Raw genomic sequence first — 18,005 nt, 5'->3', positions numbered from 1 at the left:
TTCTCCCAGGCAACTAGCAGTAGTACAGGAAGGATACCAATAAAATACTGTGTGGGTTGAGGATAAATCACTGGCACACAACACTGTGGACTACATGGTGGTCCAACACCTATTAAACCCTCATGTCTCCCAAAAGTACATATTCCTGAAGAAATTGCTCTTCCCCTGGCAAAAGGAGACCTTGCTTTTGGTTGCTCCAGGAATGAGCACACGAGGGTGTTTAGCTATCATATTCTCATCTCACTATGTTGCTTTTCTGTCATGAAAGGGCTTTTTCTCTTCTAGAAATGAAGGCAGAATGGTGCTAGGAGCTTGATGACTATCACAGCCAATCCAGGATTACCCTTCTGCAGGAAGAGTCATTGTGCATATATGCATTCAGGGTGATCACTACACGGAGTAAGTCTCAGCCCTTCCTGTGACAGCTGGTAGAGGGTCTCTTTTGGGGGCACCTAGGATGTTAGATCCAAATGAAGTCCTTTTTGCTCCTGCAGTAGCTGGGCAGCCCACAGGGCAGCCCTGCTTCTTGTGCTGTCTCTGAAGAAACCAGGGTAGCCCCATGCTGAGGTGAGTGTGCAAATATCTGCCTTGTTGCCTTTGTACTTGTTCTTTAACATATAAGAATTTTTCCCACCTTATGCAAGACAGGAATTGATCCATGAAACTGGGACGTACTAAAATTTGGGGCTGGCCTCAGCATCCTGCTGTAGCCTTCAATCTAGGGAGAAAAGTCAAAGCAAAAGGGATGCAGTGCACTTGGGATTATCAGTCACTGCCAGACACTGGGTGATCATGTACCCATCAGCCTGACTCATTCCTGTGATGACAAAATGAACCTTCTTTTTTCTTTTTTTTAATTTTTAACTCAGTTGAGCAAAATGTAAAAAGGGGAAAGAAAATGACAGCATGTCCCCACCAGAAGTATTTATACAAGGGAGTCCTGAGGAAGTCTCTTGATCTTGGTCTCAATTACAGACTCCATGACTTCATACCCCCTCAATAGGGCTACTCTAAGAATGGCAGGAAAAACTCTCTCCTATATACAGACAACTATGGATTGCTTAATAATAATTCACTAACACAGACAGGAGATAATTTTGTTTTGTTCTTTTATATCAGTTACCTTGTTGGTTCCTCTTAGTTTACATACGTCATTTAATTGCAGTTTAAAGCAAATAACTGGACAAATTCTGCAACATTATCCAGAAATCTGTTTTCTTTCCCACTGTGAAACGAATTTCTTGCTTGCTTTGGGGGTCTAACATTTAACAGTGAAGTACCTTTCTAAAGCCACAGTCTACAGCCCAAGTCTACTCTACCTGCTGTTAGACCAGTATTACATGTAACCATTGTGTATTTGTCTGTAACAAGCTGAGTGAGATGTTATTTTATGAAAGTTGTTGAAGAAACCCACAGAGTGGCTTTCAGTTTGATAAGGCAATTTGATAAATCATGAAGTGACAAAACAGCATGATGGACCTTTCATATTTTCCAGCAGTAAAGAAATAAGTCCTTGCTAAAACAAAATGCCCAGCATGCAGTAAAGAGCAAGGGCTGCAGAGCAGAAGGGTCTAATTGGGCTCTCAGAGAGTGCACAAGAAAACAGATCTGCTTGATAGCCTGCTGATAGCTCTGTTAAAAATCACTTTTTAGTATGAGACTAATCTCCAAATTCACAAGGAAGCCTGTGGGTAAAACCTGGTTTTGCTGCAAATCCAGATGTTCCAGTTGTACAGTTTTACAATCACTCTCAGGGCTTTTTCCATGGGGCTAAGAACAGGCTGGCACCTACAGCTGGGACCAGGCAGGCCCTGCTGGGATAAGGGTTTCCTGATGCACCTTGACTGAAAGTAGCTCCTGGGTCCAGGTCACTCTTCCTTGGAGGCACCCAGGGCCCCCTGCCAGTCACCTCATGGCAGGGCTGCACTCAGGGCCCTCACAGTTTGTAAGGGAAGGGTTTTTGCACTGCATTCTCTTTCTCTTGGTCCTAATTAGAGTTGCAGAGCATTTGGGGGGTTTTGCATATATATTAAGAGGTGTCTTATAACAAGTTTTTTTCTTCACAGGTGAGAAATAAGGTCCTAATGAATTCATATCCAAACAGATGTCTTCTCTAGATCACAGAAGTGAGGTAGTGAGCTACAACTAGGATAAATTCAACAAAACAGTGAGGACTTGCCACACTTATACTGCCAGTATGTCAGGTTGCACAGCTAAGAGACACGAAGAATTGCATACTAAGGTTTATTTTGCTCGTTTTTAATGGAGCATATCTGTATACATAGATTATAACAGTCTTTATGCGATCACAAATTCTTACCTTTCTCTCCTCTACAGGAGTTAAGTGAGGTTTGTTGATAAACTCACAGGCTTCTAAAGAAAAATTGAAGGGTTCATGCCGTTAATTTTCATTCCTGCCTCCTTCTTCATGATTAATTTAACTAGTGCAGTGGAGTTATTTTCAGAGGCACCAAGCCAGAGAATCATTTCACACAGCTTTCATGCGGTGAGATGGAGCATTTGGGTTTGAATATGAATTTGATAGTAGCAACAGTAGCAGTGGGAAGCTTTATCTGTCAAAGGGAGTCAAAATGAAACAGAACTGAGAACTTCAGCAGCAAGAGTTAGTCTGTTATAGCTGTACTGCCATAGTTCAAATCCTTTCTTTTTCCCTTCTTAATCAAGTGACAGAAAAAGTGTTCTTCCCTGGCTCAGCACTTCAAGTCCAGGCATGCTGTAAAAACACAAAGCCCTTGATAAATGTTGGCCTCTACTAATTTCTGTCAAAAAGAGCAAAGGTTCTTTAACTAGCTTGGGGGTCTATAAGAGCTAATTTTGGCTGAAGTGCTAAACTATAATTTAGTTTCCTAAATCTTCATCTAATTAATCACAAAATAATGAAAACTAGTAGAAGTCTAGCTAGGGGTTAGGGAGAATGTTTCCCACTAAGAGGGGCAGGTGCCTTTGCTGGCAGTCACAAATGCATCCACAAGTGGTTAACAACTGGCTGACAGACACTCATAGGTTAAACCTCTTTAAGTTAACTGATATATTCTCTGGAATCTCTGGCTGCCAAGCCAGTCTTCCTTAAAACCATAATTTCCATATCTTCTCCACCACAAAGAACAACAAAAGGGCCACAAAGCTGAATGTCACCTTTGGTGGAGCATCTCTAGCCTCTCATATTCAGTCTTCATCTGAACTTTGCAGATTCTGTCTACCAACCCAAGGACATGTCCTTTCCTTCTCATCTTCACAGATAAGGTTCTTATCCTAGCTGTCCTTCCACAATTTTTATCCTCTCTTGTACAAGAACTGTATTTACTTTTGTACCAAAAAAAGTGTATTTCTTACACTTGTAGAAACATATCCGCTAATGGCCAATGTAGGAGATGGAATATAAAATAGCTTTGGGTCAAACCAGGTGGGCAGCCTAAACGGTTTCTTTGCTTTTAATATGTTCCACAAATCCTACTTTAAACAGTTCTCTTAACCCCATTATTTCTATGTCTATGACATAACCCCCCATTTGAGTTTTAGCCTAGTCTGATACTTTGAAGTATAAACCTCTGTATGGGGATTCATGTCTGTCTGCCTTGCTTGAAGATATGGATCCAAGCCCAGGCTCTATGTGAACTTGTGTTGTAAACTCTTGAGAGTTCAGACCATCATTTTGTCCTATGCATGTGCTGCATTGTGTACTTGGATAGTCTAGTTCTCTGATCACCTCTCTGTAGTGTTACCCAGACCATCAGTAATAGAACAGAAACAACCCCCCATTTGAGTTTTAGCCTAGTCTGATACTTTCAAGTATAAACCTCTGTATGGGGATTCATGTCTGTCTGCCTTGCTTGAAGATATGGATCCAAGCCCAGGCTCTATGTGAACTTGTGTTGTAAACTCTTGAGAGTTCAGACCATCATTTTGTCCTATGCATGTGCTGCATTGTGTACTTGGATAGTCTAGTTCTCTGATCACCTCTCTATAGTGTTACCCAGACCATCAGAATTAGAACAGAAACCTGTGAAGGAAGTTTGGTAGTTGAAGGATAATAGTTAAATGCTGGCATCCAAGTGGTTTAGAAAATTATTAGTAAGAGTAAACTGAGAAGATATAAAAGATGTCATTGTTAATATGACTCTAGATGTGAAGGACAGATGAACACCCTTGTCAGAGACTTGTCAAATATTAAGACAAAAGCTGCGAGTTTTATAGTGTAGTTATATCTGATGTAGTATGCAGCAGAAGCATAGAAATGTGATTAAGTGTAAGTGAGTTTTGTCATTTCCCACAGCTTTATTTGCACATTTCTTAACAGGAAGGCAGTACTTTGGGGACTTTGTTACTGCATTTCATTAATTGATTTATGTGGTATTTGAGACCAATTAATGATGTCTTAGGAGCTGAATTTTCAGGGAGTATAACAGTTAACATGAATTAGGACTGTCAAACTGGGGGAAGGAGCTGTTTCTATGAAAATTAAGCTGAAGAATGTGCTTTCTAGGTGTAAAGCACTGTCCAGTCTGATAAGACTCGGGAGTGTTCAATCAATTCCCCCAGTGTGAATTAAGACACAAACAAGGTCAAAATACCATTAAGAAGTGAGATTTATTATTGGTCACACAAGGGGGAGAGAAGGGCCAATAGGAGAGTTAGAGACAGGAATGGGGGATAGTTAGAAGTAAGCAAGATTTGGTATGCCAAAGCTGAGATAGTCACCACCATGGATCCAGATGATCCATAGCCATGTAGAAGTGGGATAGTCACTACCATTCTGATTATCCATAGTTGTCTTTTCTTCAGTGATAGGTGTGCACCCTGCTCTGAACACCGGTCTATTTTCTCGGGCTCTGTCAGGCACTCATTTGTCAGTTGCCCTGGGGTGTGGCCAGAGATTTATGGCAGACTGTGGAGTCTCATAATCTTGGCAGCTGGAGAAGATTTTGGTCACTATCTCAACAGCTGAAGAATTTTGGTGGAACCTTGATGGGTAAGGGCACCTCCTTATCTTGACATCTAAAGGTTTTCTTGGCTGGAGACATCCTGTGGCTCAGCAAGCTTTGAGGCAATCAACCATGCCTTTGTCCCACAACAAGCCATCAAGGCCAGGCAATGTCGAAACAAACATTGCTTGAAGGTCCCTGTAAGGTTTACATCTATTAGAAAGCTAATGGCAAAGTTCTGAAGCATCCTCTGGTGTTTCACAGACAAGTCTAGCAGCAATCTGTAAGTAATAGACACACTAGTTCCATTTTCTCCTTGAATTTACATCATAATGATTTTTCTTTTGGTCTAAAGTAAATCTCACCACCACAAATACCACCACAAAAGACCCTTTGTACCCAGGCAAAGTACATTGGAAAAGTTGACTGGTGTAGATATGATGCTACAGTTGTGAATTTTGCAAAATTAAATGTATTTGTTACTATAACAGTACTTCTTGCAAAAACTGTATTGGTTCTGTTTGTACAGTAAGTCATAGGATTGTGACTGCCCAGTAGCATAACTCAATCAGAACTGAAAGCTTCAGAAGACTCAGCTAGAAATCGACTTACATTATGTTTTCTTATTTTGTGGGTATTTTTTATTTCTGGTCAAATAACAAATGACCCTTCAACTTCCTGTTTTATTCAGAGCACATTGGCTTTGCTTTTAGCTGCTTTTGACCACAGCTTTTAATCTAACACTGGTCTCCAACACTCTCCCTGGTTATTCACTAAATTCTTAACTCTCAGTGTTGTCAAGCAGCCTAGCTCTTCCTCAGATTTTCTATTCTTACAGGAGGCACTATCAAGACCTTTGCTGTGCTAGAGCAACAGCCAAGAGAGGCTGTAGAACCTCCAAGTGTGCTTGATAATGGCGTGTCACTATGAAATGTCCCCAGTAAGTTTTACAATAGCAGGAGGAAAAAAAAATAAAAATTAGCAAAGGCAGCAGAATGGCAGAAAACCAGTTAGATATATGGTCAACCAGGACTTGGCGCTGCTACCAACATGTTGCAGGTCTTTTTACTGTAACAGCTGTTCTCTGAAAGGAAGAGTGGCTAACTATCCTGCTCTTTTCATCAAAAGATTTTGCTCATTTATAGGTATCAAATTTTTAGAAGTAGTAGCCAAAGTGGTGTCAGCAAAAAGTAAAGAGAACAATTGAAAGAAAATATGGCTTGTGGGAAAAGGCCGAAGAAGGTTATGAAAACATAAGACTGACTAAAGGATGTAAGTGTTTTGACATACAGAAGATTTTTAGGAAGTTATACTCTTTCTGGGTTTTGGGGTTTTTTTTGCATGTTAGAAGCAGGCCAAGAGGCAATCTCTCAGGAAGAAGAACTTCACTTTTTCTCCTTTCTCTGTCCTCTGAGAGGCTAGTTAGTTACTGCAGGAGGCTATCCTAGGAGCTGTGAAATCTCCTTCAGTGGATGAGGAAACAAAAAGCCCCATCCTGTTTTGGAGTGGAGTAAAATTATTTTAAGAGCAGATTCACAAGAGTCATAGGTTGGTTTGGTGTAGCTAAAGTTTGAGTGGTAATGTCCAGAGTCTCAGCCTGGTGCTACTGCCTCAAACACACAAGCCTCACTGTCTTGGGGCATCTCTGCCATTCTAGATTCCCAGGCCTCTCATCACAAACTACACACAATTTGGAGCAATTCTCAGTCTTTTCTTCCTCTCCAGTGGAAAGACTCTGTCATCACAAACTGTCCACCGCATGAACTAGAGTGGCTTCAGACTTTATCACTGCTATGAGTGAAGCCAACATGAGAATGAGCTAGTAGGAGAGAAAGGAAAGCAGGCTCACCCACTGTAGTTTTTGCCTGGTGTCGTTACAGCAGATTCCAGGAAAGGGCTCCTCCACAGTGACCAAAAGCCCTGACTCCACTCCAGATGCATATTATTTTGCCATGCAGTACCCTGAATTCACTGAGAAAGACTCTGCTTCTAACAGTCATATAGACAACACCCCTTCCATTTCTTTTCCATTCAAATGAGAGCCATTCTGTCATCAGGCAGTCTAGAAATTTCTGTCACTGTACAGGAACCCAGATGTTACTCTCTCTCTGCATCTTTCGTGGCACTTGAGCTGAAATATACACATATTTCATCACAATTAATACCACCGGCTCATATTTCTGGCCACCCCCAGACTCGGCTGAGAAGACAGTCTGGGTATTCAGGTTTGTGTAAGCTGAAAATGCTCACTACATTTGTTAAGCCAGAAATAGATTTTAGGAAATGTTTGCTCAGAGTTTACAGCTAAATTTGGCCCATGGAAATATGTTGTTATGTGATACCAAAATACATAGTAAAGATTCAATGCTGCATGTTACAAGTTGTGATGAGGCTCATGGTGCAGCTCTGTGGTGACTGACAAGGAAAACTCCTCTCACTTTCCAGGTGTTTACACAGCATCCATCAACAGGTATCCCAGGCTGTGATCTGCAAGTCCTGTTTTGGTTTTGCCAGAAGCTGTGTGGTTTTGTCCCTCCGGTGCCAGAGCAACACAAACACACGTGTATGTGGATGTATACGTATATGTATATGTGCACATACAAGGCACATTGTGAAGTTCCTGTATCTGGCCACTGAATCATGTTTAGGTAAGGTAAAAGGACAATGTTAATTCCTGGGTGCCCTCAGGGAGCTGTGGAGACACCTGAGGAGGAAGGTGCTCAGGATACTGGATGGTGAGTGCTGCTGGAAGGAGACCCTAGCCCTCCATTTCTCCTTCTCAATGTTTTTTTGTCATCAAAGAAGCACTCTGCAAAGCCATCAGCAGGCAACATGTGGTTTCTGTTACCTTTAAGTAACTTGTAGCTTCAGATCTGCAAGATCTACTGAAACTCCTGTCTTCTATTTCTGCACCTAGATAATTAGGTCTTTAGGGAAAATGATGAAGAACATCTAGTCATTACCTTCCTGAAAGAGGAGTTTGCAGTTGTTTCCTATCTACCTTCCTTTCAATGCAGAGGAGACAGAACCTGCCTGGAGCAGGGCAGCCCTGAGCAGCAGCTGCTCTTCCTGTGCAGAGCTGGACTTCTGGAAAGGCCATGCACCTCACAATACCTCACGGAAATCTTTTATTTATAGGACATGTAGACAAAAGTCCCGAACAGTTTTAACCCATAGGAAAATGCAAGTGTATTTGATAACAAAGAGAATCTTTATCACATGCTCTTAAGGACGTTTGTGAGGCAAGGTGGGTTTTTCCCCCACTCTCGCAATCATCTTGGGGATGGGAACTTGTTTTTTTGGTAATCTGCGGTCACTGCAGTACAGACCTCAGCTTTAGTGTCACCTTGACTTGCCATTTCTAGGTTTCACTCTTAGGGGTATCTTCTTACTAACTGTCTAAATTTCTTTGACACAAAGCAGCACCTATTTGCTTTATTCCTGAGATAACTAAGATGCCATCTGGAAATGGTCTTAGTGTCATGCAGGATTAACTTGCAGTTAAACACACTAATGTTAAGATAAGATATTTTGTGTATAAAGTTGTCAGAGTAAGAAACATGAAAGTAAGAGCTGCATGTACAACATGGCTGTTCTTGCTTACCACTGTTTGGTCAGTATTTAACTTGGTTTTTCCACAGGTTGTTTTTCCCACTTTGTGGCCATTACTGTATCTCACGCTGCTTCTCTGTGAAACACCTTGTGTAGTTGTACACCCTATTTTGAAGAAATTTATTTAACCCTATGAGTGAACAGAGAATTGCCAAGTCTTTTCTGGCACTTTCTATGGCTTCATGGCTGAGGCTGATCAGGAGGACATCACAAACACTCATCTTCTCTTTCTCCCTATTTGCAGGGCTGTCTGCTGCTATATAATGTGACAAAAGTCTCTTCCCTTTTGATGTGGACTGTGACCAGTGTAGATCAACCCCTTCTCCTTTCCTGCCTTCACTGCATTTATGAGCTGTGAGCACAGGCTGGTAACCAGCCTCACTACGGACAGGTCAGTGACCAACGCAGATGAACTTGTGCATGTACTTAGCACCTCCAATTTCAGTTGTCTGCAGACAGCTGCATTTGAAATAAGTCTTCTTTTAATGCCAGGCTTCTGGCTTTCTCTGGAATTGTTTTGAAAGGTGAGATACCTTTTTTCTTTTGTCCATGGAGTTCCCTTTTTTTCATGGAAAGATAACAAGAAGAGCCTGTGAAGAACTGCTGAGCAAGAATGGAAAGAATGGTAGTTATTTAGTACGGGAGAGTGAAAGCATGGAAGGAGCCTTGTGTCTCTGTGTTTTGTAAGTACTCTTATACTGAATTTTTTATGAGTTTTCAGATGGATCCAAAGACAGCATTCATCTTCTCTAACATTAATAGTTCTTCCCTAATATTAACAGACTCCAAGGGACTATGGCTATGTATTCAAGTAGTGCTGGCTGCCTTAGGCTTCCTTTATAGTGAGTGGTGAGAGGGTGGCACTTGAAAAAACCATTTTATATAACAGAAGATAAATGAACTGTAATCTGTTGATGCTGGTTTCTCTCTGCAGACAATAAGGGGAGCCCAGAGAAAACAGCTTAGCCTGCCAAAACAACGTTAAAAACCTTACTTAAAGTAACTGCCTCTGTACTGATGAGTAAACAGCATTTTAGCACAGTTACGACACTGAAAAGTCTCATGGTGATTACAAAATGCTTCTTTCTTTGTAGACTTTCTATCTGATGAAAGCTTAGCCTTGTGCTTCAAAGGAATTTTACCTGATAGAAGAGCATAAGCTGAGACACAAAGTTATAAAATCTTGTTTGAATTCGTATGACAAATCCACGCACAAGATGGGCATAGAAAATTGCTACTTCTAGTCCTTAACTTTAATTGCTACAATTAAAATTTTATTATTTTCTTTTCCTGTAGGGAATAGCACTTTTATTTCCCTTTCAAGAAGGCTGTTTTACACTTTTCATGTATAATTGATCTGTTCCTAATGCACTTGAAGTTTATGAAATAGACTCTGGGTCTTTTTTTGTTTGACCCGATGAGGTTTTACACTCTCCTTCAGGATGCATTTGAGTGGGACATGAAAAGATTTTAACACAGCATCTAATTAATTAAAAAATACAAGAAAATATTTTTATCAATAATTGAGAATGCTTTTCTTTTGAGATAAAATCAAAGGGAGAGATAAATGGAGTTCTGTGGAGTTGGTTGATAGAAGGAAGGTGGTCTGTAAAATGGCAGAACATGGAGAAGAGAAACAGCAAGTGGGGGACAATCAGAGCCCTCAGGGAGGGAGCTACAGGAACCTGCTTTCAGTATAGCATGGAAGTATACAATGTAGGGGGTGTAGGGAGGGCAGGGAGCATGGAAGCAAATGAACATGCACACCCTGTCAGAAAGACAAATGGGGGTCCTGGCACAGAGGAAGAATGACAATATTAGTCCCTGGGTTAAGCTTTGTGCCACACGAACATTGTTGCTTTTTCCTTTGAAGGCAAAGCAGATTTACCTTGTGATAACTTGCAGGCATGCTTTGGTCTGTCACAGTGTGCTGGCATATGAAAAATCATGTGACTTCCAACTTGCCTCTGTGAGTTTTTAATGTTAAAAACTATTAAAAACCTTACTGTTTAGTGCATTTGACTTTAACTCATGCATTGACAAATGCAATAGCTAAACTGTAAAAGTGGCAGAAGATGAGGTTTGCAGAGGTAAAAGCAAGGCTTGTGTTCAGCTAGCACATGGGATGGCAATAACGTATTGGCTGAGAAATGCCTCAGAGACTGGACTGTTTGGTAGTGGCTGTCTAGGCAGAAGAAATCTGCCCTAAAACTGGAGGCAATCAACACTCAAACTCTAGGTGCTGTTTCAAGACAACTTTTGGATTAGAATTGCATCTTAAAACCTTGCTTCGCACCTAATGTTGCCAATGCACAAACTGATACACCCTTCTCAAATTAGCTGGACAGAGATGCTGATCCACTTGCTACAGCAAGCAGCCAACCTTTTTTTGTCCTCTATTATTACGATATTGCAGGGAGGGCACTCCCATGGAGGATCTGAGAGTCAGAATGGTAGGACCAGTTCAAAAGCATCTATTCTCTAACTGGGCATGATGCACAGCTCTGCTGATACATCTTCCTCCACAGCACACTGTCACTTTCATCCAAAACTGTCCTGGGTCTCTAATAGTGCCTCAGTCCAGACCTACTGCTCTGGCTACTGTTGTCCTTATGGGTCAACATGTCATTCTCAAAAAAAAAAAAAAAAGCTCCTCTCACCTTGCTTTTCTGGCACTAGATCTCCCCTGTGCCCAGACCAGGCACTTCATTAATTAGTACCATATTACCAGCTCTTGGTAAGCATTTAGTAGTTAAAATGGAAACAGAAGTTTCCATTTTAATATAGTTTCATGTCTATTTAATAAATATTTCAGTAGCTAAATAATATCTAGGCAGTAACTTTTTTAAATTTAGATGATTGATAAAGAGCAAATTTCAAAAATATAATTTTTGTGTGTTTTTTCCCTCACTTCTGTGTCTCTGTTTAAAGGATGAGCACCCACCTTTAAAAAGTACTCTTAAGCAAGGAACGTGTTGATTTCCACAGGTATCTCAAGAAGGCAATGACCAAAAAATACATCCCTGTGATGCCACTCCTTGAATTAAAATAAATTTATTATGACTAGAAGTCTTATCCTGATCTAAGTCCATAGTAACTTTTTTTGCAGAGCAAAGTAGTTGATTTTCGGGGTAACTCTTCATTTATGTGCAAGTGCCCTGAGCCAGGTTTTCACACTAAGATTCTCCCTCTCATGGCAACTCAATTCACTTAGCCACATAGCTACAGTGAAGTACTTCTGATGAACAGGCATACCAGTTAGAAAACCTTGTTTTCAGATACTGTTCCTCCCCTCCCCAACACCCTCACTTATTTATGGTGTGTACTTCCTTGGAACTCTACTACCTTTTTTGATCATGGCCATGACCTCCAGTTCACCTTCTGAACAGCGGCCACTGCAGTATTTGATAAAACTTTTACTTCTGTTGACAAGAGACATCCAAACACATCAGTAGCCTCCATGTTCAAGCATCTGCATATTATTCAAAAATCACAACATCTAAAACCCTGAGAAATGCAAAGGAAAAATAATTTTCTTAGAAGTAGGACCCATTCAGTCATTTTCCACATGCTGGTGAAAATTGAGGCCATTTTCTGCTAACATCTCTCCGAGAATTCAACAACCTTCTTGTGACAGAACTGCAAATAAGGTTTAGCTAGGTATCACACATGAGGAGGATAAGAATATAGATGAGAGGAGGTGACATCTGTGCAATCAAATTGTGGTTATAACAAGCATGTGTTCGGTTTAGTTCCTAAGTTCTTTGAAACCCCTGGTTAGAGTAATAAATTCTATATCAAGATATTAAACCTTCACTCATTTTGTAATCTCTAGGATTACTTCTACTTTGCTTTTCTGCCTTTGTCTCATTCAATTTTACTGCACAACTTCACACGTCTTTAACACTACCTGCTGTTTGCAGATATTTCCAGTCTCATACTTTGTTAAAAAATGTCATGTATTATGTATACAACAATGGTTTTCACAGGTTTGAAAAGTTCATCTACACTTACCGTATCTTCAGGGAACAGCAAGGATATTTTAGAATACAGGTGAGTAACTCTCATTACATCTCTAAAGACTGCAGTAAAGATTATAGTTTTGATTTAAAAAAATAAAATAAAATAACACAATATGTTACAAAATATTTACAAGTTTGCTTTCTTCTCTACTCAATTCTTGACTTTTTGATGTTATTATTACATATGAGCTCAAAAGTAGCTATTGTCTTTGTAGAATTTCCTTACAGTCTAAGTGGATCTGTAATGTATGTACCAGCTGCTTTCTGATTTGACCATTTCTTTTTGATAGCATTGAAGAAAAATCTATCAATTTCATTATTTGCTCCTGTTCCTAATTAGATTTTTCTACTTGAAAGCTCTACCATTGCATGCAGCATCTGGTAGGGATCTGGAATATTGCAAGGATATTTTTGATTTAAAGAATCTATAATTCTGTGCAATTCTGAAGCACCTGAAGCGATGACTCCAGATAAAAGCGTAAGAGCAGACTACGGCATCAATCCCCAGGCGATGTGAGAGATCACCCATAAAGTTGGCTCACTCCCCTGCTTGTAGTAGGACAGCCAAGATGATTGCCAACAATTAAGTAGCATTTAACTGGAATGAGGAAATCACTTCATAAAGGACACACCAAGCTCTCATATGCTGGTAATTTATTGCTTATTTGTGGTTTGGCCCAAGTATGAAAGACACAATTTCCCATGAAGAAAAAATGGTTTGCTGACAAAAAATAATCTGGTTTGGACTGTAGCCACTCTACTGGGGTTTGCTGTCATTCCTATCAGCAGGTAATAACTCAGACACTTTTAATTTTTTTAAAATACATTTTTAATTGCAAAGTTTTGCCAAGAATGTGATAGAAGAGTTCTGTTCTTCAAAATTTTAAGTCAGATTGCTTTGGCTTACTTAAATAATAGACGGAAACAATATGGAGTAGAGATTGATTGGGTTTTTTTAAGGGCCAGATTCAGCCATGAACTTTCTAGAGTGCAGTAAATTGAGCCCGACCAGCAGCTAAACACCCCCACAGCTGCTCACTCCCTCCTTCCTCCTTAGCAGGACAGGGTGAGGGGAAGAGAACATGAAGAGCAAAAGTGAGGAAACTCCTGGATCCAGATAAAAGTTTAATATCTGAAGCAAAGTCATGTACACAAGCAAAGCAAAGAAGTCACCCCTTCCCATTGGAAGGCAGATGTTCAGCCACCTCCTGGAAAGCATCGCCTCGGCACATGCAGTGTTTACTTCAGAAGACAAGGGCCATAAACACAAATGTCTCCACGTTCCCTGAGTTTTTATTGCTGAGTACAGTGTCAGATGGGATGAGGTAGGGTGGGATGGGATAGCCATTTGGTCAGTTTAGTCCGCTGCCCTGCTGTGTCCCCTTCCAGCATATTGCACTCCCCCAGGTCTACTCACTGGGGAAACCAGGTGTGAAAGAGACAACCTCAGGGCTGCACAAGCAGTGTTCAGCAACAGTCAAAACTCTGATGTGTTATCAACACTGGTTTAGCCACACATTCAGAACACAGCACCATGCAGGCTGCTATAAAGAATGTTAACTCCATCCCAGCCAGACCCAGTACGCAGAGGCAGTGGCACCCAGTCCATATAGGGATGAATGGAAGATAAAGGATGCAGAAAACCAAAGAAAATACAGATATATTTCTTTGTTAGATAGTGAATTAAGTGAAACTAAAGCCCCATTCACTTTTAATGACTACTAGTAGGATGGTCACTGTGATTAGAGCTGATAGATGTTACTCCCTGAAGCCGTTAGCACTGTAAAGTCCCTGCACAGAACACTTCAGGGCTGAGCCATAGAAGCAGGCCAGTCACTTTGTATGCACCCACACTTAACAAGCAGTTTATGAGAATGTTATTCCCTTGGTTAGGAGTGCCATCCTCCATGATTAGCCTCGGGAGTCTCCTATGCGAGTCACAAAGCTAGAGAGACAATAAACTTCTGCCTGAAAGTGAAAGGTGGTGCTGGGACCTTTCATATGGATCCTCAGACCCATCCACCACTGCTGCATATGTCCTTTGCTTGACAACGCTGCCATTTTGTGAAAGTTTTGCTTCTGTTTGTCACATATTTTAAATTCATGTTCTTTTGGAGAAAAAAATAATATGGTGAGGGAGGTTACTCTTAGTGCCATAACCATGCCACCAAACAGGAGTCCCTAGTGTGTAAGGATAGTACAGTATTCTGACACCAGATATGTTTACAAAACAGCTCCTTGGTAAACAAGAGACAACCTTTCATTCTTTTCATTTAGGAGACTCCATGTTAAGGGCAGTTGCAAGGAAATTTTGTTGTCTTTTCCTTGCAGACTTCTGAAGGTGTTCCAGAGAAGATCTTCAGAACTTTAAAAGACCTGATATACACTTATGAAAAGCCAAATCAAGGACTAGTAATAAACCTTCGTTACCCAGTGAAGAAACCAGAAGCCTCGCAAAGAAGCCAGAGGTTCAAGTCAAGAACGGATGACATTTATGATGGTGAGAAATTTAGCTCTGCCTTTGTGGTTTTTTTCAAGATCACTGCACTGATAGCTTTGTGGTGAATAGTTGCTACATGTCCCCTCACATGGACAGAAGTTCGACATCCTCCCTTCTCTCTTATGTTTACTGAAAAATGGTTATTCTCAGCTCACAGGTTACATACCCTCATCCACTACAAGTTACTGCATTAAATTTGCAAGAGGTAAAGAAGGCAAAGCATGATGTTGCCCACAGGCTCACTCTCTCATGGGTGTTGATGCTTCTAGGTGGAGGAAGGCTAAGGTTGGCCAAGGTGCCAGGCCCTTGCACTTCACTGCAGGTTGAGTCTGTCCTTTACCTTCATTGTCCAGGTTCTAAGCTATTTTTATATCAAAATCCAACTCAGTTATTTCTGAGATGGGGGGGGGGGATAGAAAAAAAAGCCAAAGAAAAAAGCCAGCCAGCTCATGATTTGTTGTGATTTGTATTAAAACATGACTAATTAATAAGAAGCATATAGCCTTGTGCTCAGGATCACAGCTTTGGAACTAGAGAGTTCAGCCTCTCATTGATCTTCTTCTGCTAATTTATGCTCAGAAGTCCCAGGTGTAGGGACATTGTCCCAGGATACAATGTTTCTACCTGGCAGAATTATGCAAACAGATACCATAAAGATGCAAGCTTTCATAAAGCTTTAGACTATGTTTTACAGCCCCATGCCATCTTTATGTCTTTGTTTTGGGAAGGAGATGACTGGAGATACATGGGTAGCTTGACAACAGCCATCACACATCTCTGAAAACCATTCACATATAGCTACTGCTATATGATGCTCAGCTGCAGCATCCATCAGGCCACAGGCTGCAAAACAACCTTGAAACTGTTCTGTGTCCTCTGGCTGAGTGTGACTAGAGCCACAGCAAGAGTACGTGTGAGCAAAGGAAATCCTTCCATTAAGTACAATTACCATAAAGGAAACAAAATCTTGGGGTCTCCAATCTGCTGTGTGATTTATAACTCATGCCTAACAGAAGCTACAATGAGGTGGTGTGGGGCAGCCTCTCTGTGCTGCAGTAGCTGGTTTTTCACACACAACAGCAGTCCAACAGCTCTGGCAGACCCTGAACCCAGCAGGCAGGTTGGAAGGGCCAAGCTCCCCCACTGCTGGGTGCTCTAAGCTGCAGTTTTAGAGGCCAGTGTAGCAGCAACCTTGCTGAAAGAAATAGCAGAGCAACATTTCCCATGTCTTCAATGTCACCTTGTCACCTGTATCACGAGGCTGATACGCCACATTTGCTCTAAAAATGTTTTCATGTTATCGTTGCTGCTCTGGGGAGATAGGAAATACTGCAGTAGCATGGATATGTTTCTAGGAAAAATCAAGCGTGACGTATTTTGTTGTCTGGTCCTGCAACAAGAATTTTTCTAGAAAATGCAGTGTCCTAGTCTGGACTCACAGGGAGGAAAATAGACCCTTCATTTAACTGTCAAAATGTTTGTGGCTGTCCATAAAATGTTTGTGGTTGTCCATAAAAATGCAGGCTATTAGAAATAATCAAACTACTTTGGAATTGTCGTTATTCAATTTAAATTTCAATTATACAGCATTCCAAACTTCCCTTTCAGACTACGTTACTACATGCCCATAGGAGACACTTCTGTTAATGTCTTGATGGATCTCTCTGAAACACAGGCACCACACAAAACACGGCAGTGCTCCCTAGAGCAAGCACCATATTTTCCTGTCCCAGTCCCTCACGTTGCACCAGCAGCTGGCTTTGTGGCATGTGTGGGACTGAGTGCTCCAATGTAACCAGCAGAATGCCTCAAGTGACTGGGGTTATGATCCTGGTGGTTGGAGAATTTTTGAACATAGTTTTCTAGCCTAGGATCAGCTTGTTTGAGGGTAGCTGCTTGAAGAGCAGCAGATTTCCATAGTGGAGCTTGAGTCCCAAGCATTCCATTTCTGCCTATTCCCTGACTTATCAAAAACCATAATATAATAAATCAGATGAGGTATAAGAGAGAAAGGTTTTTTTTCATGCTCTCCTCCCTTAGCTGGCTTGAGAGCTTTTCTGTTGGGTATTTATTTAGAGAAGCAACTGTGTGTTGGGCAATAGTCACAGATATCTCAGCTATTGATCTGATTTACCAAGTATGGATGATTTCTGACACTTGACTGCTCTTCAGGAAGAAGGGGGCCGCACGTGGATACAACAGCTTGTTGGCTCAGAAAAGACCATGCAGGTTTTGCCTCCATGTGGGCTCCTGGAGAACCCAGTCTGTAGGACACGGAGCCTAAACACTGGCCCTGCAATAGCAGAGACAATCCTGAGATACCAAACTGAGTTACTGATACCTGCCCTGCCACAGGCTGTCCCACTTACCATAGCCTGTCAGGAGAGTGACTTGCACTGACAACATCTTTTGTTTACAGAAGTTCACGACAGCGAATACGTCACTGTCTTACCCTGAGGGATCTGCACCTGGTGATTTGGGAATTTCAGGTGGTGCCACAGCATGGTGGATCAACTGGGGAGAGCTGCCAGCTGGGTTACCTGAGCTGTACCACTGGAATTAACCTCCTCCTTTTGTAGACTGTCAGAGCAGCTGTATTTTCTCCCAGTATATCCAGTACAAGCTACTATATGTATTATATATATATAATATATATTTGCTCGGCAATAAAAGGATCTTTTTTTTATAACAGTCACATTCAGACATACATGTACCTATGGGGGGAAGGATATCTGTGTGCATATATATATCTTTTGGGTTTTTTAGTCAGCAAACTGTCCAAGATGTCAACTGCTAGAGTGAACGTTCTGTTAGAAAGCAGCGATATAAATGCAATAAATGAATGTGCATAAAGCAGTAATTTATGGCAGAATTGATATGTGTTGTTAACAAGACTTCTCTTGGCATCATAAGATGCTTTAAAACCTC

General features: G+C 41.1%; 1 protein-coding gene across 1 annotated transcript; it reads left to right on the top strand.

Moving 5' to 3' along the window:
* Window positions 1-9,104: 9,104 nt before the first annotated feature.
* SH2D1B (SH2 domain containing 1B) lies at window positions 9,105-17,534 on the top strand. Its single transcript, XM_009073522.1, has 4 exons — window positions 9,105-9,238; window positions 12,545-12,608; window positions 14,909-15,077; window positions 17,497-17,534. The coding sequence occupies exons 1-4, from the start codon at window positions 9,105-9,107 to the stop codon at window positions 17,532-17,534; spliced, it is 405 nt and encodes a 134-aa protein (XP_009071770.1).
* Window positions 17,535-18,005: the final 471 nt, after the last annotated feature.

The sequence above is a fragment of the Acanthisitta chloris genome, unplaced genomic scaffold (assembly GCF_000695815.1).
Source record: "Acanthisitta chloris isolate BGI_N310 unplaced genomic scaffold, ASM69581v1 scaffold14934, whole genome shotgun sequence".
Taxonomy (NCBI): domain Eukaryota; kingdom Metazoa; phylum Chordata; class Aves; order Passeriformes; family Acanthisittidae; genus Acanthisitta; species Acanthisitta chloris.
This window is presented reverse-complemented; position numbering and strand designations above follow the sequence as displayed.

Excerpts from the sequence above, each read along its gene's own strand:
- SH2D1B (XM_009073522.1), top strand. The coding sequence starts at position 9,105 with ATGGAGTTCCCTTTTTTTCATGGAAAGATAACAAGAAGAGCCTGTGAA. Across the intron at positions 12,609-14,908 it reads AAGGATATTTTAGAATACAG|ACTTCTGAAGGTGTTCCAGA; the intron begins GTGAGTAACTCT and ends TTTTCCTTGCAG. Across the intron at positions 15,078-17,496 it reads AACGGATGACATTTATGATG|AAGTTCACGACAGCGAATAC; the intron begins GTGAGAAATTTA and ends TTTTGTTTACAG.